The sequence below is a fragment of the Gouania willdenowi genome, chromosome 1, assembly GCF_900634775.1.
Source record: "Gouania willdenowi chromosome 1, fGouWil2.1, whole genome shotgun sequence".
Lineage (NCBI taxonomy): Eukaryota > Metazoa > Chordata > Actinopteri > Blenniiformes > Gobiesocidae > Gouania > Gouania willdenowi.
In genome coordinates this window covers 16369432-16396721 of record NC_041044.1, presented here as the reverse complement: position 1 = coordinate 16396721, position 27290 = coordinate 16369432, and the positions used below count along the sequence as shown (strand labels likewise).

The following is a 27290-nucleotide window of genomic DNA, read 5'->3' as shown; positions in this document are numbered from 1 at the left end:
GCCATCTGACGACATCAAGACAAGCATAACCTGTGCAAAATGAATTTGCACAAAGCACAGTGTGATGACTTATCACTCGTGTGCTGCGTAGATAGACTGACAGACACACCTTGTTCATATTGTGATTGCTTGTTTTTTTTTTTTTCATTTCTGGTTCACAAACAGTATGTAAAACAACATTTAAAGGTTAAATTTAATGTCAAATGTTTTGTAAAATGTTTGTGTTTTATATGTTGTTCTTTCAAAAGTAATAAAGTGGTGAAACATTGCAAAAAACTAGTGAATTATCCTATTTGAACCATTACCTGTTAGAGGTAAGGAACACCATTGCACTAAATATTAATAGAATAGTTATTAATGGAGTTAGTAATTAAATATTAATGTTTGTTAGGATTTTTTATGTTTAGACCTTTTTTAGATAATTAAACATGCATCTGGTCAAATTGCTGTTCCTGACAAATGAACATAACAGGAGAGTTAAATGGACTTACAGTGTTTATTGCATGTGCTGGAGCAAACACTCTTCTGTCATGTGAGCAGTCAGTGATGTGTAGTGTGGCACTGCAGCATCATCTGCCACTTGACATCCTCACAGCAAAGTATCGAGGGAGGTGTGTGTAAAAGATGTTGGGGATAAATGTTGCTTTGCTTTTACATCCCTGGTGATAACAATGCTAATATTACTTCTTTGGCTCAACAGATGTGAGATTATGTCAGACACTGTTCTGGAGAGTAACCTCACCTCCTGACTGTGATCTTGTGGGGTTTCCTGAGGACAATGGCTTTTGTCATTAGCTTTGCTGATCTTTCTCCCATTGATTGTGTTGCTCTGTTGCATAATGCTTATGTTGCACAAATGCATCTCTTCCCTGATGTCATTTCAGTTTATAGAATTAAATATGCTTTCCAATCATCACACTTCTGTTTTTTCATATCCTCATACATTAATACTGACAGTGACGATGACTGACCTAGATGCTATTTCAGGATGCTTTAATGCAGTGGTTCACAAACTTTTTTTGTCCTTTTTGTCTCTTTGCAATTCTGTCAGATCATGTGTTGCTCCTTTTCATATCACAAGAACTCCTTCAAACTTTCATAATCTGTTTAATTTGTGTATCAGCTGGTTCTCCTAAACTCCAACACGTTACCTAACGCTTTATCTACAAATTTAAAATACTACGTGCATTAAATGAAATAAATTAATGCAACTTTCATGATTACTTCATTAGTAAGTAAATATTGTCTTTTTTGTAGAATACTATAGTCTATTATCAGAAGTGTGATTAAACGGCCTCTCTTGCATAAATTAGTTATGTTTAAATAAATTACAATAAAAACAATATTTTATTGAGCAATATTAGTGTTAGTTTGTGATTAATTTGACCAAAAAAAAAACATAAAAAGGAAATAGGAACATTTTCCTATGATTTAAAAAAAAAATGGATTAATAAATGTTTAAGTACTAGTAGCCCCTTCAATGTGCTCCCGTACCCCTCTGGGTATGTGTACCCAAGGTTGGGAACCACAGCTTTAATTAGCAGTTGGGGTAATCTTTATTTCTATAGGTAGTTTCTAATCAACATTATTCTAAACTTGTATTGTTAATCAGTAAAATTTACACCAGTGATTTAAAATCAATAAAGGTCATTCATGTTATACAGTAAAAATCAATATTTTAAGAAAGTAATGTTTGATTTACATATCTCAGTTAATTAAGTTTTAAGTTGTATTCAAATTAATTTGTGATCTAGCAATGGTTATTTCTGTTTTTATTACAGGTGGTTTTTCAAAAATGGATGATTGTGAATGTTTTTAAATACAAATCTCTGCATGTTGTCTTGTTCAGTGGTGAGTGTGTACTATATAAACTATTTGTATACTGTATGTACATTTTAAACAAAGCCCCTTCAAAATAAAAGCCACAATAAATATATTCTTATTTTTGAAGGTAAGTTAGTTTTCTATTGATTAATCTACACACACCTGTATGATCAGACCAGGGGTTCTAATGACATTTTGCTACAGATCAAGGAAGCAAGTCTAGATCTGACCACACCTGCTAAGATGTTGCTCTGATTATTCCAACATTACTCCTTTATTATTCCTCCATTAGCATCTAATATTAGACTGAAATACAAGTTCCTTTCATTACACTGAGAAAACACCAAGAAAACACAAAATGTTAGTAGCATCAGCTAAAAACATTTTTATTTGATTTTAAAAAAAGAAGTGAGAGACTAGTGACTGGGCTGGATGAGGGCTGCTCTGCAGTGATGGAGGAAACATTGCCCTGATCTTTTTCCAAGTCCGGCTTTGTTTCTTCAGTTGATCTTCTATTTAAAAACAAAATGAAAAAGAACACACTTTAAGAAACATAAATAGTGTACACCAAAATTTAAAAGGAAATTTTACAAATATGAAGTTACTTCCATTAGAGCGTTAAAATGAGCGGGCCTTTCCAGTGTTCTAGTGTAACAGAGATCTGTGAGTGTTCCACAGTTAGTAGAAAAAAATGTGGCTCAGGGAATGCTAGTTGTGTTCATCACTAATCTATAATATAGCATCGTACAATGGCACAATTGCCTTTGACATTTGGCAATTTTTTTTTAAATAATGATGTATCAGCTATTGAATGTAACATGTAATTTCTGTCTCTTTCTCCTCAGCTCAGTTGGTTCAGGTGTTGTTTCTATGGTGGGTTTCTCAAACATCTGACCTCAGGTGTAAGTGTACATAGGTGTGTGGGAGTGTGATCATTATGGTGGTCTGCTCTGTCTCAATTTAAAATTCTATTCATAAAACCTTTATTGGCATGACAAACATCTTTACATTGCAAAAGCAAGTGTGACGTTGAACAACGTACACACAAAAAGACATTGAAGAAGCATAATTTACATAGCACAAAAATAATGAATGTTAAAATAGGAACTTTATTAAGTAACATTTATGTCTCTGTCTGTCAGTCTTTATCCGTCTGTGTGTCTCCGTTCTGTCTTTCTTAAAGCTGCAGTATGTAGAATCATGAGATGCTCCCCCTCCCCTCTTTGTTTTGAATCCTATCTTCCCTTAACGTATCCTTGTGAACGCGCACAACTGTGGAGCCCTTAGCAACTTTTTACTCAATACAGACGAGTGACAAATGTAGCGACGTCATCTTGTGTCATTGAAGTTGTTTTAGCGACTCTGACATGAATGCACATATCACTCTATAGTTACTGTCCAGAACAATGGCTACTGCCATCAGTTGGTCCCCGCCAGAGCTTACTGTGATCTCAGCAGCCGCTCAGAGCCGAGTGACAACCACCACTCACGCATCCAGACTGTAAATGAATTGAGTCTGTTTCCTCCACTTTTGATAAGCTTCTCTTAGGTTTACATGCAATGTATCCCGTCTGTTCTCACTCTCCCTCTGAAGCCAGTACATGGGGCAGACCCTGCACAGTCACGGGGATTCGCGAGGATGCAAATCAGTCCTTTCCTCCTGAGTATGTTTGTGCTTCTAGACTGTTGCTTCTCCACATTGATCTGACTTTTTCCTTTTGCTTTGCATTGTAACCATTGTGCCTAACGCCAGGATGGAGACTTCTCCTGCTGGAACGTCCACCATTTTACCTTTACTACGGAGGACGTGAGCGTTCATAGACTTTTTTTTAAAATTTTACTTACTTTACAAGACAATCTTTGATGTTGACTCAATGATGCCTCTTCCTCACAGATCTGTTTAACTTAATTCTCCTCAGAGGTTTTACCTGCAAGTAGAAACAAAAAAAGATAAGAGTGTCATGACAACTATGTAGCATAACATTTAGTTGAGAAATGTGCCAAAAATTACAGATTAGAGTCTTACTTCAATGTTCATAAGAGCTTCAATAGGAATATGATTAGGATCACTCCAGGCAGAGGAGGATTTCCAGGCCTGTCAGAAGGTGGGACTCTGTGGAAGTGAGGGTGATGAGGGGCTTGTTAGTGGGAGTTTGCTTCACTTTCCATCACAGGGCCATCAACTCTCCTCAGCTTTCCCGGAGGTGGTCCGCGCGAAGTCCGACATTCTTCTCCCATCCTCCTTCGGCTTTCAGCTGGGGATGGAGGATGGTGAACAAGTTGGAGGCCATGTTGGTTGGAGGGAGGCAGTGAATGAAAAACACCATCCTGTGGATAGTCTCTTCTGACCCGCGTGTCTTGTCCAGTGTGAGACCCATCATGAAGTGGGGAGCGTGGTGGAGGGAGGCTGTGGGCGGCCAGTGGAGGGGTTTTCACTAGTGAATGTCTTGCACTAGAACTACTATTCTTTTCTTTTCTGGGTGTGGTTGAATTGGGGGCATCTTCTGATTTGTGTTTATTAGGCTTTAAAGATTTTGTAGCAGCTGCAGAAGACGAAGACGACTCTTTTTTGGTATTGAATATTTCTCCAGTTCTTTTCATAATTTTATCATTCTTTAACTTTAAACCTTGGCGTTGGTCTTTCCTTTGGAGGATTTCTCTTTCTTTGGTTTGTCAGGCTGAGCTTTTGACTGCTGTGATGATTCTGATTCATCGGCCTTTCTCTTTTTTAACATCTTGGTTTGTAGGTTTTTGTTGCTGGACTTGGTAGTCGATGAGGAAGAGGATGGGGGAGGAGGAGGCACAGCTCTTCTGTCTGTTTAGTCTCCTCTGTCTGCCCTGTCATGTCTTCGTCGTTCTCTCTCATGAACTGAATAATTTCTGGGTGAATATGTCCTTCGATCTCTTTCCTTATCTCTACTGCTGTGACCCTTGTGATGCATTGAGGGCTGTTGATTGTCATCATTTTTGAAGTACTTGCAGTCTGCGTAGTCCTTCTCCCTCTGTCGATACCTTTCTCTGTCCCAGCGGTCTTGGCTTCCAGGACTCTGACCTTTTAGTTCATACGGTGGCAGTTCTCGGGGAGGTGGCTTTCGTCCACCAGGGCTGTGAGCCCTGTAGCCAACAGGTGAGCGAGAACGTGATCTAGATCTATAGGACCCCCGATTGGAGAAGGGGGACTGCGGGAACCCAGAGCGCCGGTAGGCATAAGACCTTGAACGAAATATTGTCCGTGAGCGTCCATAACTGCGCCCATTGGGTCTGGAAAATGGGGAACATGGGTAAGACCGATCGTCTTTGTGGAAGCCTTTTGTGACCTCATCAAGTCTGGAGGTAGCTCTAAAAAAAAAAAAAAAAGAAATGAATCAACTATTTTATATGCGTTGAACATTTACATTTTGCATTAGTGAATTGAGTCAGAACCAGCAGTTAAAGCATTTTATACAGAATATACCAACTTGGGATGGTCCTACCACTTTAATAAATCACCAAAACTAGCATTTTTGACCAATCACTGTCTGAATCCTCAACTACACCACTTTGTAGGTTATCATCTTTCATTCCTGCTGTTTTGCAACATTTACTGAGAAATATTACAGTGAGAGAACAGAAAAGCCACTTTGCACAGGGTCAAATATTTGAGTGAGCAGGACGTTCATCAGAGTGAATTCTAGATCTTTAGCCGTGCAGTTAGAAACCACATCCACTAAAACTACTGTTAACCTCATTTTCACATTACCATAGAAATGACCCACAGAGAGAAAGGACATCTTTTTTTTGTGTAATAGAACAAATAATCAACTTTTAGTCTTGAGACTTTGATATTTGTATTGTTTGCACAATTTTACTATTTCTGAGCTAGATCTGGGAGATATGTTCTGAAGAGAGTGTTATTTAGCACTATTTGTTCACAACAATGTGCTAAGCAGAATTACACATGAATGAGCAACCATTTATGATGAGCTAAAGTAGAAGAATGATTAAAATGCAGGTAAATAATATATATTTTTAAATGTCTAAACGTTTGTTTTTAATGGTTTGTTTTGCAACAAGACAACAGGAACAAAGCTTTTGAAGTGAATAAAAAGCCTAAAACTGATTTTCTGCAAAGCAACTGCAACTTGAGGTATGATTCTGCTCCTAACATTCAGTGGACTGTCTGAGGCTTCCAAAACTAACAGGTTACTCACTTTTCCATCCGGTGATGTCTCGGTTTGTACAAATCCTCCTTTGAACTGGAAGGCTGAGGGAGAGGTGGTGGAAGACAGACAAGTGGAGGCTGGAAACCAGGGGCCCCCCATGGAGGATTAAACACTGGGTGTCCAGAAGCATAGACGGGCTGAGGCTGGTAACTAATTATGGGTGGTGGGATGAGGCCAGGGCCTGAGGTGTATGGTGGGAGGTATGGTTGTGGTGGGGGTCCGTAGAGGGCTGGGGAAGGGTACAGAGGAGGAACGGGTGCAGGAGGTTCCACTGGTTGGAGGTGACTGGAAAGATGCTCTTCTCTGTTCCTGTACATGCATGCAAAAAAAAAAAATAAAATCATCCACTCACTGTTTAGCTTTGCTCACATTTAAATACTATTATGTTGGCTTTTCAAAGTAAAATGTTTTTTGTGCCTAAGCCAAAATTTGCTAGTGTCAAACATCTATTAAACATTGTTAATGTTTCTGAAAGTAGAGAACAAGTGATTTCTGACTAAATGCTTTACAAACATTACAGTTAATGTACAGTGACTGACCTGCAGCTTTGAGCTGGAGAACTGGTAGTTGTTACGGTGATGGGTGGTGTGGATGTAGCTGGTTTGGCTGTAGAAGTCTGTGGGATGTTGACCTTCAGTGGATCCAGTTGTCTTGAATGTAGCCTTGATAGCTGTGGTGGTGGTGGAGGCAGAGCTGGGTGGTGCAGCACCTGTGCAATCCTATGCACTGCGTATGTCGTCCCATTCTTATAGTTGTTCACAACCTGCATGAATCATCACAGATGAATTTTATTATACTGAACACTGTAAAGTCAAGTAAATAACAATATGGTAGTGTGTGCGTCTCAGGTTTACCTGTCGTAGGAACTTATTGGCAATGAGATTATCAGGTGAAACATCAGACTGTTTACATGTGAAACAGACGTGATCCTCCGAGTCCAACAGGGCAGTTCGGATACCTTGAGACAAAACACTCAAAATCAACTTATGCATTAACACTATAACATGTTCACACATTATCGAGCTTAAGGGTCAACTATGGAAATGTTATACAGTTGGTGAGAGGCAGATTTTTACTCACATTCATCACAATAACTGTTTCCACAGCAGGGTATCAATACAGCATCTATCATCAGTTTGGCACAGATTGGACATAAAAGGTTGTATGGAATTGGATCAATCTCCTCTTCAGACGACGACTGCTCATGTGGGACAAACGGGGGGCGCTCCTTTTTGCCTTTGGCATATGCTTCACTGTAAAAACGTTTCGTTATTTTAGCAACAAACATTTTCGTAAGTGAAATAAACATGGCAGTGCTGCTTTGATGTGCCAATATATTCATTATTTCTGATGGCTTCTGTTAAAAACCTACGCATCGATAGCAGGTATTACAGATTCCCCAGTCACGGTCAGCATGGCTCCTTTGGTGCCTGGCTCTGCTTTCACCATGAAGCTCTGACGGACGCCCTTGCTGGTTTTCACTGGCTTAGGTTCCTTGTCCTGTGTCTGGGAATCATGAGGAAATTAAATAAATCATTTATTTCCCCTATAAAAGATAAAAGTTTTTCAAAAAGCACTGAACAAATGACATTAGCATCAACCAGATTGGCAGTCTACAAAGAAAGGAAATATCCAAAAATCACAGAGAGACCAGGATAAGCCCTGAAATTCAAAGACACTTCACAGTTGTGATGCATAAAGATGTGAACACGTTAAACAGTACCTTGGTTAATTGGGCGAGAGACATAGGAGAAGAATCCATCTGCAGGAGAATCAGAATACATATATTAATGTTATTAATGTTTCTAGCAGACATTGTTGGACAGGCATTTCCCCTCCACATCTGTGTCCAGTCCAACTCTTTTTGTCTTTGCAAAAACTTTAATGATATTCTGCAGAGTAGTCCATTTTAACACAGGCACATTGAAGCAAGTAATTTAGTATATATTTACAAATTGTTTTGTCTTGACAGTTTCTGTAAAATAATATAAAAAAGATTACACGTGTACAGTGCTTAACAAATATATTAGTCCAACTGTCAAAAAAGAGAAAGAATTGGCTTCAAGTGGACTTTGATTGCACTTTCAATGTTTTACTGTTTGGAATAAAATATTTAAAATGATGTCTGGTTTTGTTGTTTTATATTGTACAGGAATCCAAGTACCAGTACATCATTTAAACATCAAATAAATCTATTTTAGTTGTGCTTACAACAGAAAGAATTTTTTGAGAACAAAAGATTTTAACAAAAAAATCTATAATTTCCATAAATATTGGTCCACCAAAGATGATTTTGGTTGTGACTCATGTTCCTTTTGAGTAGCTGAGGAAAAAAAACAGTTTAATGGGATTGTCCAATATTATTGTAAAGCACTGCACACAGTTAGGTAGGAAAACAAAAACAATAGTGATATTTACTTTTCTAAAGTTGGACTATACACACTGCGAGTCTCATCTCTTCTTGCTCGGCCATTAAATTAATTACGATTCTTTAGTTCTTTTGTCTTGAAGCTTAGTTAGCAGGTAACATCAAGGATGTGAATGGCCAAGTCAAAGCATTTCACTTGTTAAAACTAGCTTCTTCATTGTACTGAAAACCAGTTTTAACAACGCACTTTAAACTAAATCCTGATCTTCAGTGAGAGACACAGCAGTAGGGTGTATTTTAGTGCAACAGAGCGAAATGTAAGCTTTAAGTTATGTGCACACCATACTTTGAACAACAACATTAGAATGAATATTGTACAAAAACAAAAATGACACTGGCAAATATCACCTACAGGGGTTTACTCTTAGCATGTAATAGATCTTTAAAGATAAAAATCATTGGTGGGCCTTTTCTAAAAACTCCAGATAAGTTGATCACAATTAATTACAGCCAGAGCATTAAAAATATTTTTACAGACATCAGAAAAAACATTACTTTTACACTCTTGAAGTACATTTGTTTGGCCTGAAGCAGGCTACAAACCCTTTCAATATGAATTACAACCATCAACAGTTAAAAGGTTTTTCAACCTTTCATAATATAAACAAAGGAGGTATGTGTTTTTATTTTAATCCCATGTCATTCAACCAAAAATGTCTTTAACCATTAAGAAAGTGAACCAACCTAGAATAGCATTTAGTCAACAATACACAGAACCTGGACACGAAACAAACAAAAACTATCAAACTTGATGTGTATTAACAGGATGTTCTGTAAAATTGCCCAAGAAGCAAGAAAGAGGATGAGATAATAGAATGGATGAGGTGAGACAAAATTATTGTTTTGGAGATTGTTTTACTTACGGGTCTGAATGATTCCATCACAGCTGTTTCAGAACGATCTCTGCAGAAACAAAAGAACACATCGACGCAATCAGACAACTTCATGGTTCTACACTAATTACTGATAGCATGTTCTTGAATTTGTGGTCATTTCAGAAACATTGAAATATGATTTGTGGGAAATTTATCATTATTTTGTATTAAAGATTTCTGGTTTTTTTTAAAAACATGTGCACTAGACAAAGAACAACCTAAAAATACTTTTTAGAATATGGAAATGCAACCGATATGACGTAGAACAGCTGATTCAGTTCTTTCTTATGTTTTCGTTTATCTGACACAATATGAATGACTTAACCTTCTGAAATGGACATAGCAACTGCATAAAACACAAACTAAGCCTTCAAAAGTCTACAAAACTCAAAAGTGTAAACTGACACGTAATTTACAAACTAAAACAAAACTGGGGACATTGTAAAAAGACAATGTCAGAGGTTATAAACCTGTCATGTTTGGGAGCACCTTTTTTTTTAAATCATAAGAAATGTAAATGGATTACACCTGAAATTTCTCGATTTAATCTTTTGATGTACAAATAGAAAACTTACACAATGAACGTCTTGCCAGCTGGTATCACTCCACCGATCGGCGTACGACGGACGATGACAGATGAGTGTCTTGGGATATGAACTTCATCATCTAAGTATTCTGTAAAAAGGAAAACAATACAAAAAATTTAGCCTTGACATTTCTCAATATTTAGAAAGTAGTGTCTTCTTTGTGAGTAAACAAAAACCCATATTAAATAATGGGAGTCCCCTGTGCTACTTTCAATCAATAAACAGCAAGATAATAACTGTCTTCTTAACCACTCTGTGATGTTTATTTGTAAAGACGTCATTTTCTAAACAAAGTTAATGATATTTTACCAGTTTAGGAAGCTTATAGAAATATTTACACTGCATGTTTACACAGTAAGAAATGCTGAAAACACAGATGATGCTACAATCAGAAGAGATTTAACAATACTTGACCTCTTTAGATGATATAAAGGGACAATGAGTTTGACACTGCTTTAAATGGTTCAATTAAACTATTGTGTAACAAAAAGTATTTTTAAATAAATTCCTGTGATTTATATTTTGGGGTGAGGGGGACAATTATATGTAATAAATGTTTTATTGAAAATTGAAATCTTACTTTGTGTTTTTAACTTGTTTTGTGACATTCCTTTTATTTTATGTGTTGTTTTTGTTTACGGATGTTCAAAAATAAATCAATCAAGTGTCTGTTGTGTGTCAGGGAATTGGGGTGACAAAATGTTTCACAATCACTTTCACTGTCTATACTCCACCTTTAAAAAATATTTCTATTTTCCATAATGCCAGCATTTTTCATTCAAACAATACTGCTCATAAACAGATAGAATAATACATGCATTGCATATTTCTTTATTTTGCTGACATTTTTCACACTTTTTTTTGTTGCAAAATACCACAATTTAAAAATGATGTCAACTGATATATTTGCCTGTTATACATTGTGTCCCATCACTACCAATAGCAGACATGTAATATATGGTAAAACAATAAATGTGTAGTCAGATTATATTTCATCATATTTTAAAATCTTTACAGATTCAAAAACAAACGTAATTTCAGTTTAGAGCCTACATACTAATGTGTACAGATGAAATTGTTAATCCATTGCTTTAATTTTTCATATTAATTTCAAGATATTTCTGAAATTAAATCTGACGCACATTCCAAGTTAAAAAAACAAACAAAGCATTGTATATCAAGGGTTAAGGTTACGTACCTTCTAGAGTCTGTGCATCTGTGATCTGTAGGTCGCAGTGTCTGGACTTCAGACGTTCCTTAGTCATGATCTGTGTCTTCAGCTCAGTGAGAGTGATGTGCAACCCACTGAAAGTGACAGTTTTATATTCCAGTTTGGAAATAAACTTATAGTGAATAAACGACATTTTTACACGTCAACCTGAATATTAAAACAGTTTCAACACTGACCACAAGGGCCAAATCTGATCACTTTAATTAGAAAAAACAAAGTCCTTATATGTTTTCTGAATACAAAGCGGACAATGGAGTCCTTGGTTTGATTCTGATACAAATATCCGTAGAGACAGGCCAGACCACCAGTGAGTGGTACCGCGTACTCCTTCAGTCCGTCTGCAAACAAACAAACAGAACACAAAGGACAAATCTGATCACTTTAATGACAAACAAAATCCTTGTTATATTTGCTGAAAACAAAGCGGGCAATGGAGTCCTTGGTTTGATTCCGATAAAAAGAACCGTAGAGACAGGCCAGACCACCAGTGAGTGGTACCGCGTACTCCTTCAGTCCGTCTGCAAACAAACACAGAACACACCAGTGTCAGAACATCCAGGAAAGTGCGTAAAGCTCGATAATGTACAAGCTGTACACAATCAATGGTCCGTAGTGTAGTGTCCGTGACGGAGAGCCCAGACCGCCGTCCTGTGGTAGTGAACAGCGGCCCCGGCCTTCCGTGACACTTAGTCCCACAGACAGCGACTATAGTTCGGATAATGAACCACAAAACGTCAACAGAGCTATTTCAAACGTCTACAGAGTCCGTGACCACCATTAGACACCGAAAACTAAAGCAAAAGTTAGTAAACTACACCTGGAGGTTAGCGTGCAGACCTAACAAGGCTAAGCTAACGGCGTTAGCCAGGTAACCGTTAAATGTACCACACGATCCACAGTCACGTTATGGAGTACGAATCCTCTTAAATGCACAATTATGAACATCCAGGACAAAATAGAAGCTATATTTCCAATTGAATCTTCAGTTTTAATCCGTAAATGCCACCTTGATAATCCGGAACGTTAAACCTCGCTCTCCGAATGTGAGCAAAGCTTTACAAAAATCACTGACAAGACATTAACCTCAGGAGAAAGTGGGGTCGTCAAATGATTAATTTGCACTATAGTTCACTTCGTAATATCACAAAATTAGTCGTTAAAGTTTACAATATTACAAACAAGCAGTATTTACTATTAATTAATTTCACGGAGTTAGTCGTTAAAGTTTACAATATTACAAGAAACTCACCTTAGTCAGGAAATGAGGACACTTGTCTATATTTGTGTGTTTGCGGGATATTAAATTGTTTGCTGTCTGTTTAGTTTATTAGCACAAACTCAGTCGTTCCTGAGAGACTTCCAAACAGTAACTGACAAAATGCTAGATTCAAACGCTGCTGCTTTCGTTTAAATTTGCGTTGTCATGACTCCGACTGGAACAACGCGTCAACGTAAACGATGACGTCAATGCAAAAAGTACATTGACTCCCCAGCTAAAGGTCTCATACATAACTTTTGTGCCTCATTAAAATATGACTGTGTTAGATATATTAATAAGAATATTAATGTGCTTGTGTAATATATTATGTATATTAACGTGCATTGATATGACTGAAAATATTCCCAAATTCAACTACAAGCAACAACAAAAAAAAATTGCAGGATTTTATTAAATATTTGAGAATTATTTTAACAATATGAGATTAAAAATGCTGCCATTATATGATATTAGCATGGGGAAACTGTGAACCCTGTGTCATTGAATTAATGTATTTGGAGGTGAGATACCCACAAGAGAATTATTTGGTAATTTACAAAATGATTCATGTTTTCTCTGCAGTCCTGCAAGCCAAATTAGATGCTCAAAGCCAGTGATTCTGAACTGGTGGGTCGGGACCCAAAAGTGGGTTGTGGACCTGTATACTGGGTGGGTTACGGACAGCCGGTCAAAAAATAAATAAATACTTAATGTCTCTCATGTTAGGCTTGTATTTTATTTTGAAATAAACTTTTGTTTTGACAGGCATGCTGTGAAATGCATGTTGTACAGGAGTATATATAGATTTATGTTTTTTTAAAAAAAGCTTATATATGTGTTTTGAACAGCTATTTTTAAGAAAACTAAATTTGGATGGTTGAATTCTAAAAAAAAAAAAAAAAAAAAAAAAAGAAAAAAGTGAGTCGTGATTTAATAACTGTGGCAAAATGTGGGTCCCAGGGTGAGACCATTTGAGACCCCGACCAGCTGAATATGGGCCACTGACCTTGAAACAAGTGCTTTCCAGCATTTGCACAATAGAAAATGTATTGAATGTAAATGTATTTTAACAAAGTAATGTAGAACAAAACAAAGTAAATTTAACATTTATTTTCTATAGGTAATTTATTTTTTCTTTTTAATCCTACCAATTATTCTTCAGGAGGACGAGGTTCTGTTCCTCTTGGCTGAACATCACCAGATGATGGCGTGGGAAACTTTTAGAGGTCACATGTTACCGTAAGGCTGTGCAGCTCCATGAATAATGGTTGGATCTGCCTGCAAGTGGATCAGCTGCTTATTGTGCACTTTTTGCTGCACAGTGGTCCTTTCCACCTCTGGGGTATTGCTGACATATACAAACAAAACTAATAAAATAAATATTCTTTTATTGACTTAAACTAATGGGTGTGTTTTTCTACCTGGGTTACACATGCATCCCTCATTCACACATCTCAATTTAACATAAAATAATTTACACACAAAACATTGCCTTTCAATATCCTAGTAGATCTAACCCAGAGGCCAAGCTCTCTTTAATTGAAAAGATGGCCACATTCTCTGCTTTCAATTTTTTTTTTTATTAATGAACCTATTTTTTTTGTGAAACATTTGAACATTTTTTTCAAAATAAAAGTGAATTATGGGTTAAGGTTTTGTTTATTCAGACAAGGTTTTAGAGGAAGTTTTAGTTTAGTTTAGTCACCTAAACTGGCCAATGAGGGGCGTTGCATACGGATAGAATGTCGGTATGTTGATATGGCAACCGTACGTACAGCCACTGCCTTGATGAAATTGTCTGTGTTTTTCAGATAGCTTAACGCATCTTGGGGAGCACGTTAATTTAAAAGACCGTAATTCCGCTAATATTTGCTCTATCGATAGAAGAAATTCCACCAGTTTCTGAAAGCTAAGAAGTTGCTCTTTACAGTTCATTATGGTAATTTTAATCACACGTGACAGAATCATTAAAGATTCCGCTTTGCTTTCACAAAAATCATCACTCACAAGGAAAAGAGAAAGAGGACTATAGAGGAAGTGATAAGAGATTAAAAGAGATCAATTAATTACCTTTTTGATTACATTACTTGAAATGCATATTTAATGATTATTTACTGTTCTGTAAGCTTTGAGTTTTTTGTTATAGTGTTAATTTCTAGGAGGAGATATTTCTCAGTGTTAATGATTTTAAGATTTTAAGAAGGTTTAAATAGATATTTTTGAAGGACAGATTGTTAAGTCTTTGTTATGAAGAGAGAAATTAGCCGTATGGACAATAACAACGTATTTTATTTTTTTTTGTCTTTTGTCTTTACATGGTATATTCAAGAAAATGTTGAGTAGTTTGCAGAGGTTGCCCAAAGTGTCCTTTTTTTTTTTTTTTTAAATCCAAATATGGTCACCCTACTATATACTGTATAGTAAAATAAGATGAGTGGGTTATGCATTAGATGTCACCACCAGTGTAGGGAAAATTACTTTAAAATTGCAATACATTCTATATTACTTGTTGCATAAAAACATAACATATTTATATTAGAATATTACCGCCTCCAAAATGTAACTGAGTTACACTACTTTAAGTTACTTTTAACTAATCACACATTTATGTTATGTGAAGCCATTTTAAAATACAAATCCTATTACATTGATACCATTATAAATTCATATCTACAAATGTAGCACCACAAAACACTTTCCTTTACCTTTAAATAAAAATATGCAAATAAAAATGTATCTAGTAAAAAACACTCACACAAAAGAAAACCCTAATGTTCAGGTATCATTAGGTATGAATTAATGAATTTGAAATCATGGGAGTAATTCCACCGTACAAATGTACACACTGTTACCATGGCCATGCGTTATGATTTGTAACAGTCCGCTCTGCAGGAAGTCGTTGTGAAGGTTCTTCTTCTATGCTGCAGAAATGGCTAAAATGTACAGTTGCCTTAACTTTTTTTTTTTTTTTTTTCATTTCCATTGGAACATCAGTGGAATTCATTAAAGTCTCCATGTAACTGCAGTTACTGAGATTGTAACCAGTAATTTATTGCTGATTTTTGTTTCATTAGTGCTTTGTAATGCTGTGTTACTTAAAAAAGGAATATATTACAGTAACTTGTTACTTTTCTAACGCGTTACTCGCAACACTGATCACCACAGGTGTCTTTTGGTTATAAAATATAATCTGCTGGTGTATAAATCTGTGAATGTGTTTGGTCCAGAATACATAAGTGAGATGTTAGTCAGGTATGAACCCAGCAGGTCTCTCATATCTATGGACACAGGTCAGATAGTGGAGCCCAGAGCTCACAGTAAACATGGTGATGCTGCTTTTAGTTGTTATGCTGCAAAGAAGTGGAACAAATCCAATTAGAACATTTTTAAATCTATGTTCAAAGCTTTTCTTTTCTTCACTTCTTTTAACTGAGGAGAATTTTTTTTTTTAATGTATAGTTGTATTGATGATTTTATGTTTTTACTTTTTATATCAAACTCTGTTTAATGATTTTAATGAATTTTAGACTCTGTTTAATGTGTTCCTTTGCACATTTTAATCATGTGAAGCACATTAACTTGCCTTGTGTATGAAATGTGATGTACAAACAAAAATTTGCTATCTCTTCTAAAAATATTAAAAAAAAAAAAAAAAAAAAAAAAAAATAATAAAGAGTCACACCACAATATACTGTAGTAGCACTGGGTAGGTAAGCAGTGCATGAGGGAAATAAAAAAATCTCACTCAATTGACGCAGGGATTAGAAGTATCAGTCCCTGCTGTTCTATAGTCGTACATACAGTAATACAATGAATATCTATACTAATACTTGATCTCAATTAATCCATATTTATCTGTATGAGATGTAGAATCATTCATCTGCAGCTCTGATTTAATGCATCACAAACTAAAATGTTAATATTAAAGCTACAATGTATCCATGTGGGAATGAGAAAGGCTTTTCTCTTCTATTTCCTCTCATAAAGACACAGTTCATTATTGTGATGTCAGTGTGTGGCACATTCATAACTATTATATCAAATGTTTGACCAGGGAACCTTTTTTCCCACTTTAAACCTAAGTTGGAATGTATTAAATGCAGTGTTCATTTAAACAGTATAGTATTTGGAGAGAAGAGGAAATAATCCAACATCAAAAGTCTCCATCAGATCAAAGCGTTTCATCACTTTGATTTTCCTGTTGTTTTTATGTGTTTTTCACCATCTCTCAGTCCTCACTATCCCCTCATCTCAGTACAGTTCGCTTTGAAATCTAATAAATGGCTAATGTCTAATAAATCTGTTCTTTCAATCCAGTTTTTGGATCTTTTAATATATTTGAAAGCTTTTAGGTGCAACACAATGATCACTTCCTCCTCACAGTAAAAAGAAGTTGGGTCCTGTGCTGCACAAATTCATTGTATTTATTTAATAATGACTATTATTATTTAAACATATTATATAATTATACAATTTATATTGTATAGAAATTAATTTACAGTATGACATCATTATATTTATTTATCATTGTTAATTATCAAAAATACGACATTTATAATCAATAACAATTAAGTAAATATTATAGATTTATGCTGTGATGGCAGGAAAATTAAAAAAAAAACAAGTACATAATATCTTCACTGACTTTTTTTTTTTTACCAATACATACAAACACAAGTTTAGTTTTTCTATGTAAAAGTCACATGTTCGACTATATCCTGTGTGTTTATTCCACTGAGTGGCTGCTGGTTGCATTTATTATTAATAATAATAATAATAATAATAATAATAATAATGAAATTCATGTTGGGTGTGGGATACATATGTATATGTATATACGTATATATGCATATGTGTGTATCCATAAAATGAAGAGTCCGTCCTTAAGACTGCTCTACTATAAAGTGTCTTGAGATACCATTGGTTATGATTTGGCGCCATACAAATAAAAGATTGATTGATTGATTGATTGATTGAAATAGTTCCAATGTGCTTTACAATATGAGCTCATTCACACACCAATGGATAGAGCAGTCATGCAAGGCACTATAGCAAACATTTGGAGCAACTTAGAGTTCAGTGTCTTGCCCAAGAACACATGGACTCATAGACAGGTACAGTCCTGGGATCTAACCCACAACCCCTCTACATACAGTAATACAGTACAGGGCAGGAAGATGAAAAAAGGTCTCATTCTAATATGAATTTTAACTCTTTTGAGGCTTGAACTCACAATTTCTGGCAAAAGAGACGATGCTCTGTCACGGAGTTAAGTATTAGGAAACATTTAAAAACCTCTTCTATCTCATTATAGAAATTCTGCTGCTGCAATGATTAGTAATGATTAATAAATCAATAAGTCAAACACATCATTAATCCACAACTATTTCATGATGGAACATCCTCTATTCCTGCGTTTCATTGCACTCGGAACCCGGATAAATCCAACAGAACGAATCAAAAAAGGGCAATAAAACGGCCCTTGAGTTTGGAACCCTGACTAAAGAATTTGGGATCTAAGCAGCCCGAGTCGATTGGAATGACGTTTTAGCAAAATGGCGGCGCACACCATTAGATGTAAACAGTCACTTTCTCCTTAACTTTTACTATGATGTGTCGTCTAATTTGGCATTTGTGTTATTAAAAATATAGGATGACTTTGTGGTTCCATTTCCATTCCCACTCTGTTCATTTTAACGCTGATCTGCTATATAGTTCAATGCATTCTTTTTACAGTCTACGGTTCAATGACACATGCAGGATTCCCCTTTGCTGGTGTGTTCAAGTCATACTTAAAGTATATGACATCTCTCTCTCTCTCTTACCCTCATGTAACTAATATATTTCCCCAGCAGGTATTTTACTCCTTGAAAAACATAAAAACAAACATCAGCTTAGTGTGGCCGGTCATGTTTTTGGAGTTTACTGAATGAAACGCAAAATGAACAACTAAGACCTTTCCGGGTTCCGAGTGCGATAGAACGCAGCATATGTCACTGAGCTATTTATCACATGGAAATGTCACCTGTAGCTTCACTAATTGACTAAGCTACTCTCCTGTGTGCAATACAGCAGCTGTTCCACCTAGACAGCATGGAGATGTCATTTTGTATTTATTTTTTTTACATTTTTGTATATATTTTAATGAATTTATTCAAAATGAAACAATACAAACGTATCCAAATTACAACAAAACAAACCATGGGGAGGGGAGGAGGAGAGCAGCACACAATTATTACATTACAATTGTTCTTCGTACTTTTGTTCTATTTTGAATTCTATTATTATAATGCATTTACTATTATTTGTTTATTATTTTTAATATACATAATTGATTATTATTGCATTCATTATTATAATTAGCATCATTTAACAACCAGCATTCATTTTTAACAATTATTTATTGGCTTCATTGGTTAAAAAAAAAAAAGCTGATGTTTAAAAATGCCATTTTTGCATTCACTACAATTGTTAGCGAAATTGAAAATACTGATGTTTTCCAAATATTCTCACTGGTCAATCAGGTTCCCCTCTATAGATTTCCTTACTAATATACCCATAATTACACAATATAAATAAATGCATTTTTTAATTTTTTTTCCAAGAATAAAACATGCATATAGCTGGTAACGTTAACCTTTTACGGTATATGCCGGCATGGTGCGAAAAGGACACCTAAAGCTGTCAGTTTTTTGCAAAAGTGGATGTTAAACTTAGCTTTGTTCTAATGCCTGCATGTTGACCTCGTTGCAGCTAACAGTCAAGTGAAGGGCATATAGATATAAATATTAGCAAGATTTTATGAGTCTCGACCAATAGTTTTAATACAGCAGGACTAAATAGATAGTGATGTTAATGAGTGACAGAGGGCCACACACACACACACACACACACACACACACACACACACACAGGGGGTGTGGCCTCCTCCTGTCTTACAGCGGAGTGAGACTGTGCAGCATCTCTGCCGTACCAGGAAATAGCGACGTTTAGTCATTTGGGCTATGAAAAGCACCAAATGCTGACACTTTCAAACTTATAAGTACTGTAGGCTATCGGAGATGGAAAAATACATAATTTATAATTATATTATAATTTAAACAAATAATCAAAAAATCAATTCACCCTTGTGTAGGCACTGCCTACCTTGCCTACCCTGACTGCACGTCACTGTTAACATCTAAACAACTGAAAGAAATGTAACGCAGCGTCAAAGGGTCAGTTCAAAAATGTTATTTCACCAGAGTCTCTCTATGGGAACGAAAATACAAAGATTTGACAACAATATGATATGCAAACACAGATCGTGAAGGCTAAAAGTTGATTATTATCAATAAATTACTCAGACATTATGACAACTTTATACCTTACATCTGAATTGTGTGTTTTTAAACTATATATTATATACTATGTGTATTCTAGTGAAGAAACAAATATGATTAAAAATGATAGCTAAAATGTGACTCAATATTCAATTTTTCAGAACACAATTTACAAAAAGGAAAAAAAATAAAACATTTGTTTTTCCAATAGCAATCAGTAACAAAGACTTTTTAATTGTTTAATACATATTTTTAGGGAATTTTTAAATGAGTTTTGAGTTAGTTCTGATGTTGAATATTTTTTTGTTAAGTTGTCTGGGTTGAAGAGCATCTATAGCGTTTATGATAGAGTTACTTTGTGAATGTAAAAATATAGACTGCCATGTTGAAATGAATGGTTTAGTGATTTTGTAAAGAAAATAATCTCCTTTTGTGCTATTGATGCAACTAACATGTATTCGAGTGAAGAAATAAATCTATTTTAGTGTGAATGTGACATAAAAAGTAAACATTTTAGTGACAAAACACAGATTTGAGTGCTGAAAAGTTCAAAACAAAAGCTGATTTAAAAAATATATAATAATAATCTAAAGTTTTTGCCCAAAGTTTGACGATGGCAGAGCCGACTTTCTGTTACCAGAAGATGGAAAGCTGGAGAAAAGTAATTTGACCACCTTCATCGCAGAAAACAGTATGGAGTTGATCATCCCCTTCATTCAGGAGGTAACCACACACGCGCACACGCACACGCACACACAGTAATAAGGGTGAGGAAAAAAAACCCAAAACGATTCACAATATATCGTCAATTTTAAAAATAGAAGGCGTCTAATTGTACGGTTGTCATACAGACAACCCCTGGTGCTTTTGGTACGGTTACCGAAGTACAAGTACGTAGCGTCTTAGGGTTAGAGTTAGGTTAGGTTAGAGGTGTTAATGTGGTTGACACATCAAATTTGTCTATTTACAAACATCAATACCATCCCATATTAAGTTGATCAATGTTAATAGTAATTGAATCTTTTTCTGTATATTCTAGTTCAGGGGTTCTCAACTGGTCTCACCCTGGGACCCACATTTTATCACGGTCATTAAATAGTGACCCAGTTTTTTTCAGAATTCAACCAACCAATTTTTTTTTTTTAAATAGCTGTTGAAAACACACACACATCTTTTTCAAAAACATAAATCTATATATTTTCCTGTGTAACATGCATTTCACAGCATGCCCGTCAAAAGAAAAGTTTCTTTCAAAATAAAAGACAAGTCCAACATGAGAGATATTAAGTATACATTTATTTTTTTGACCAGCTGTCCGCGAACCACCCAGTACAGGTCTGCGACCCACTTTTGGGTCCCGACCCACCAGTTGAGAATCGCTGTTCTAGTTGACTATATTTGTAACTGATTAATTCGACTAAATTCTTAATGTCATTTAGTCGACTAAAAGTAGACAATAACTGAAATAGTCCTGATGACTACATTTTGAATAAAACTACACTGTATTTTAGTCAAAACTGACTAAAACTAAATTTAATTTTGATGTTAAAATGAACACAGCTGGAAATCATATATTTTTTAGTTTAAATTGGTCTATAGTGTGTGATTGTTTTCAGTCTGCAGACAAGATCTTCTCGTCAAACATCCACCTGCACAGCCTCCTCTTCATCAACTCCACTGTGGAGAGTCAGAAGACGCTGCTGGAACAGTCCAAGGTGGTTGCTAAAGAGTTCAAGGGCAAGGTATAGCACCTGCAGTGTGTGTCAGCTCACATGTTGAGGACTTATTGTGACCAACACAGTGTGTGCCTGTGTACACAGATGCTGTTCATCGTGATCGACGTAACGGCAGCTCTGTCACATGTGCTCACGTACTTTGGCGTGTCGGAGGAAGATGCTCCCACTGCACGTGTCATCAACATGGACACGGCAAAGAAGTTCAGCATTGCCTCAGAGGATCTGAGCCCAGATTCACTGAGACAGCTGTGCCAAGAGGTTGTGGGTGGCACCGCAAAGGTAACGCACTCAAAAAGGCACACACACACTCACACACACGTATACACACCTGCACAACATTCATATTGAGCCAAACAGCAGCTTTAAACCTGTCTTGTTGTTTTGTCTCTTCCGTGCTGCAGCCGTACTACCGCTCAGAGGAGATCCCAGAGGACTGGGACAAGAAACCAGTCAAAGTGTTGGTCGGCAAGAACTTTGACTCTGTTACTCAGAATTCATCCAAAAACGTCTTTGTGGAGTTTTGTAAGTCCTTTGTTAATTCAGTACAACTGTAATTGTTGGTAAAGCTGGTCCTTTTTATGACATTGTAAGGTTTTTCTCTCTACGTTCTTCCAGATAATTAATTAAACAGCTTTGAGGACAGATGACAAGAATAGTATACATTCTCACTGTAGTTTATTCTAAGTTAGTCACAAGTAAAATTTAGCAGCAGGCCTGCTGTTCCTGCAAACAGTTCACATGCATGTGAGTACCAGAAGCAAGAGTGTGGGAGTAGACATTTCATCTTCTGGGGCTGGGTGAACCCCATACAATAGTTTTGTTGGAGCAAGATGTTTGGGCCAGTTATCAGTCACAAAACAGGTCAACATCTGCGACTGTGATTTCCGTATCAGCAAAATGTAGGTGTTGGGTCATGGTGACATGCAGCAAACGTACAACTGGTCTTTACAGAAGAAACCTAAATAATATCATTCAGTGGTTTATTCCAGTTACATTCATATTTAAAATACACACACAGGTGGCCAGAGGAAGACACCTATGTGTCTCTATATCTGTGTGTCTCTTTGTTCTCTATCCGTGTCTGATGTCTGTCTCTTCATTGCTAGACCCTCCTTGCACCCAGCGGAGTCTGATACGAACGTGTTCTAGCCATTTATCACAGTGCAGACAAGCACTAACCTGGCAAGAGCCAGATTGATGTGTAGCCCTCCCTCCTAACTCCAGTTCTCCACAACGGTCTGGGTCTGTGTTTGGCGAATACTTTCGGAACCAGGGAGGGACATGAACAGAATGCTTGAAGCTGATTGGACGAAGTACCTGTCCACCATGATTTGTTTTAGCCAATCACACGGTAAAAAATGATGTCGTCATCGGCATGCGCTGTAGAGACGCTGCTACAACAACAACAACAAGTCTCCGCTGGTGAAAACGTTCTTTTGGGATAGTAATGCTGCGGTCATTATGTCATTGAGTGACTTTTGCCATTTTTGCAACACTAGTATGCGAGTTAAGGGCACGTTAACCATCCTCCTGCGTTGACATCTTTCTGTTTTGATTCGAAGCTATGCTAAGCTAGCCCAGCTAGTTCCTCTCCCCGCAACTGTGCATGCACCAGTTTTGCTTTGGCGCTTCTGCCTTCGTCACACCCGGCTATCCCTCCCTAAACCACAACACTGCCTCATGATTGGTTTGAACCATTTCGGTTTGGTTTCGAAAAGGCAAAGGCATCTTGCAGGCAAGGTTAGTCTAGCTCTCCTCAGCTCTGCATTGACCTTGAGATCATGAAAACAGTGTTCAACCCAAAGCAACAGAGTGTCAGGGCCTACCAGACAGAAATAAAAAAAATATCCTTCAACATCACTATTTATTTTTTAATTTGGTCAGAGATGTATGGCACACACAGTGAAAACTAAAGCAATCTAAGCAGTTTCTTGCTATATGCAGACACTGAAGAAGCAAAGAGCCTTACAGCCACCAGGGGGCGCCAAAGCGGCACATTTCTGTCCATATCTGTAGTAAGGCAAAGCTTCTCATTTTTCATGTGAATCAGTAAAATATAAACAAACTTAAATTATACTTTCTCACAGCTGCTTGAGGCAATACATACAGACCCTTTTCAAAAAATATTTATAGATAATATAAACTCACACATACAATGAAGTAGTTATGCTTTTGTTAAATATGGGCTTGTTAAAAACACTCTCTGTTTGTGTGTGCGTGTGTGCAGATGCCCCATGGTGTGGACACTGTAAGGAACTGAGTCCTATCTGGGACCAACTGGGTGAGAAATATGCCGATCATGATGACATCATCATAGCCAAGATGGATGCCACCGCCAACGAAGTGGAGGCTCTTACTATTGATGGATTTCCAACACTGAAGTATTTCCCAGCTGGAGGCAAAGAGGTACACAATACATGCATGAGATGTCCATAAAATACCATCTTATCCTCTTCATGGTTCAAAAGCCCTCACACACACTTTAAGGACTGTGTGCGAATAGTCCCTCCTATCTCCTTTCCTATCCACTTTTCCTTAACCCCGTGGACGTCACGGGGTTAAAGAAAGGAGTTAGGAAACTTCCTAAAGGAGTTAGGGAAAGGCCATCACGTTGTTTTAACAATCAGATGCACTTCCACTAGGTGACGTAATAATCAGACGGTGGCGAAGATTAGTGACGTCTGCTGTGGTGAAAAAACTACAAATTTCCTAAAATGGACTAAAAGCACATTTATAACACTTTCCCCTGTGTGTCTAACTGCTGATATAATCTTAAAAATCACACGGGTTGAGTGTAAATCAAAGGAAAAAAGGCGACCAGGCTAAAAGAAACAAAAGTGAAACTAAAAGAATGCTACATTGAGAATGGTTGCTAACACACCTTCCACTCAGAAATCCACATTAATCCAAAATAAGTATGATTTTATGAAATTGTTGCATTTATGCCAGATAGGTCTACATAACCTTGGCATACACATGTACAACTGTGCAAAACATTCCTAGGTGAATGAAATATGTTGAATAAAACTTGTGGCTAAAATGTGTCTGATAGCTTTTTCTTGAATGACAGTGTGCTCTCTTTTATGTCAGTTATAATATAGATATAATCTGATAAAATGGCTCACATATCATGGGTTTTAGATTATTTTAAGTTGTTCAAAGCATATTATTGCATTGGTAACTTATATGATATGCATTCCTTTTTAGTCTTTGTTTGTTTCCGTGAGAGCTCGGATGAGCGTGTCCCTTTAAATCATGTCGCCGCGAGGAATTGTGGGTCAGCATTATCTCATCTCCTCTGGTAAAGGATGCATCAGTGGTTCCTAGGCTAAAGGAGGTTATAAAGGAAGCATTGAGCCCCCTTTCCTGAGCTGTAAGAGAAGTTGGCTGCATCCAAATAGTCCCTCCTATCTCCTTTACTATCCACTTTTCCATAACCCTGTGGATGATGTGATGGGGTTAAGGAAAGGTGTTAGGAGAGGACTTAGGAAAAGGCCATCACGTTTGTTTTGACAATCAGACACTTCCACTTGTTGATGTAATAATCTGACAGCCATGAAGGTTAGTGACAACTGCCTTGGTGAAAAATGTACAAATTTTTGAAAATGGACTAAAAGCACATTTATAACACTTTCCGCTGATGTAATCTCAAAAATCACATGATTTGATTGTAAATCAAAGGAAAAGAGGTTACCAGGCTACGAGGAACAAAAGTGAAACTAAAAGAATGTCACATTGAGAATGGTTGCTCACAGTCACCTTCCACTCATTAATATGAATTATGTTTAATAAAATAATGTGGCTAAAATGTCTCTGATCCCTTTTTCTTGAACCACAGAGTGTTTGTTTTATGTCAGTTATAATCTGATAATATGTCTTACATATAATAAGAAATGGATTTTAGATTATTTATTTAAAGTTATTATTGCATTAATAATTTACATGATATCCATTACTTGTCAGCACTCAGGTGTGCATGTCCCTTTAAATGTTGTTGCCGCAAGGAATTGTGGGTCAGCATTATATTGTCTCCTTTGGTAAAGGATGCATTAGTGTTTCCTAGGCTAAAGGAGGTGAAAAAGGAAGCATTGAGCCTCCTTCCTGAGCTTAAAGAGAACTTGGACGCTCTTTATCATGGCCACCACTTAAACACTTCCGGTGGTGAAGGAACAGTCGATAGGAAAGGAGATAGGAGGGACTATTTGGACACACACTTACACTCCATCTTTCCCCTCCAAGGTGATCAGCTACACCGGTAAAAGAGATCTGGAAACATTCTCAAAGTTTGTTGATGCTGGAGGTGTGCTACCAGAGGAGGAGAGTGATGCTGATGATGATGATGAAGATGAAGATGACACTGAGAAAGCACAAGAGAGTGACAGCAAGGTTTGTGTTTTTAGTCAAACTCCAAAATCTTTCTTTATAGAAAAGTAATTGTTGAATTTTGTTTTTCAGACGGAAGAATCTACAGAGGGAACCAGCAACAAAACATCCAAAGATGAGCTGTGATCTCGTCTTCTGACCTGTCACAATGTAGCATCTTCCAATTTTACCAATAAAATCTTTACATGTATTCTATGCTTTAAAATGTTGTCATTTTAAAGATAATTCTTACATTTTCTATGTTTTTTTTTACTTCAATCTAGAAAAAAGAATGATTTACATCTGTAGGTTCGACTATAGATGTCTTATACAGTATATATACAGTATATACAGATGGTTATATTGTAAACGTTAGGACTTATATAGTGATACCAACAAAATGCTTTATAGTTGCACACAATCTGCTCATCGATTACAATCATGCAGATAAGTATGGGGTGCCAAGTGTAAAAATTATATATAAAAGTTGGAGCTAAAACATTTTCATTATTTATCTCACTTTTTTCATATTTAGCACATTTTCCTACATTTAACACAACATTTAACCACATATGTAGAGGTAAAAAAAAAAAGCATTAAATCTATATATTTAAATCTAAATCTAAATGGTATATGTTATTGCTAAAAGTTAAATCTATATCTAAAAGTTAAATTTATATCTAAATTTTAAATCTAAATCTAAATCTAAATGTTAAATCTAAATGTTTAAATCTAAATATTAAATCTAAATCTAAACGTTTAAGCCTAAATCTAAATAATATTTGTTAAATCTAAATGTTTAAATCTAAATGTTTAAATCTAATTGTTTAAATCTAAATGTTATGTATCATATCTAAATACTTAATCTTATATCTAAATGTTAAATGTAAAATGTAAATGTTAAACCCTTACGGTAGCTGAATAGATAAGGAGGTTCACTTGAAAGCCTAAGGTCTACATATTGAGCCCACCATGGGCCACTTTTCTAATTTCGTCTTTTTGGGGATGTCTAGAAAGTTGTAAAATTTTCATTCTGCACTCGCCAGAGACGTCGTCTCAAATTCAGACCATCACATCATTTCAACGTTGGTCTGCTCAGCAGACGTATTCCAGACATCCCAAAAAAGATGAAATAAAAAAAGAGGCACATGGTGGGTTCAAATCCCAAGACCTTTTGCATTCAAAAGCAGTGCTTTATCTATTTAGCTACCATAACCGTATGTAACTCAGGAGATCTCAGCATGTCACATCAAACTACAGCATTAAAATACATTTTAATAACTGTGTTGCACTGTTGTGTTGGGAGTGTACTGTGAAGGGCAGCTCATCCACCTGCCATGACCGCGCGCTCGATCTCCGCCGCCGGGAGAGAACCAGCCATACTTATCACCAAGGCAAGCATCGGTGAAGAGGTGGGTGGGATCGGCAGTGTGTGTCTCTGCTTGTGTATTGGTTGAGGTTACAA

At 36.4% G+C, this 27290-nt stretch overlaps 2 protein-coding genes across 2 annotated transcripts; one reads left to right on the top strand and one right to left on the bottom strand.

The window, feature by feature from the left end:
* Positions 1-4286: 4286 nt before the first annotated feature.
* LOC114465224 (E3 ubiquitin-protein ligase RBBP6-like) lies at positions 4287-12538 on the bottom strand. Its single transcript, XM_028450093.1, has 11 exons — positions 12397-12538; positions 11115-11665; positions 9905-10004; positions 9318-9357; positions 7750-7788; positions 7399-7532; positions 7107-7279; positions 6881-6984; positions 6566-6789; positions 6015-6335; positions 4287-5163 (listed from the first exon to the last, which is right to left on the bottom strand). Exons 2-11 carry the CDS (start codon positions 11278-11280, stop codon positions 4644-4646), a joined length of 1821 nt encoding a protein of 606 aa, XP_028305894.1. The 5' UTR covers positions 11281-11665; positions 12397-12538; the 3' UTR covers positions 4287-4643.
* Positions 12539-20420: 7882 nt separating this feature from the next.
* Positions 20421-26036, top strand: LOC114455305 (protein disulfide-isomerase A2-like). Its single transcript, XM_028436501.1, has 7 exons — positions 20421-20450; positions 21344-21469; positions 21548-21742; positions 21865-21985; positions 23691-23869; positions 25703-25849; positions 25919-26036. The coding sequence occupies exons 1-7, from the start codon at positions 20421-20423 to the stop codon at positions 25970-25972; spliced, it is 852 nt and encodes a 283-aa protein (XP_028292302.1). The 3' UTR covers positions 25973-26036.
* The last annotated feature ends 1254 nt before the right edge of the window (positions 26037-27290 follow it).

Excerpts from the sequence above, each read along its gene's own strand:
- LOC114465224 (XM_028450093.1), bottom strand. The coding sequence starts at position 11,280 with ATGTCGTTTATTCACTATAAGTTTATTTCCAAACTGGAATATAAAACT. Across the intron at positions 10,005-11,114 it reads AGATGCACAGACTCTAGAAG|AATACTTAGATGATGAAGTT; the intron begins GTACGTAACCTT and ends TCCTTTTTACAG. Across the intron at positions 5,164-6,014 it reads AGACATCACCGGATGGAAAA|AGCTACCTCCAGACTTGATG; the intron begins GTGAGTAACCTG and ends TTTTTTTTTTAG.
- LOC114455305 (XM_028436501.1), top strand. The coding sequence starts at position 20,421 with ATGGAGTTGATCATCCCCTTCATTCAGGAG. Across the intron at positions 21,470-21,547 it reads CTAAAGAGTTCAAGGGCAAG|ATGCTGTTCATCGTGATCGA; the intron begins GTATAGCACCTG and ends CTGTGTACACAG. Across the intron at positions 23,870-25,702 it reads TCCCAGCTGGAGGCAAAGAG|GTGATCAGCTACACCGGTAA; the intron begins GTACACAATACA and ends TTCCCCTCCAAG.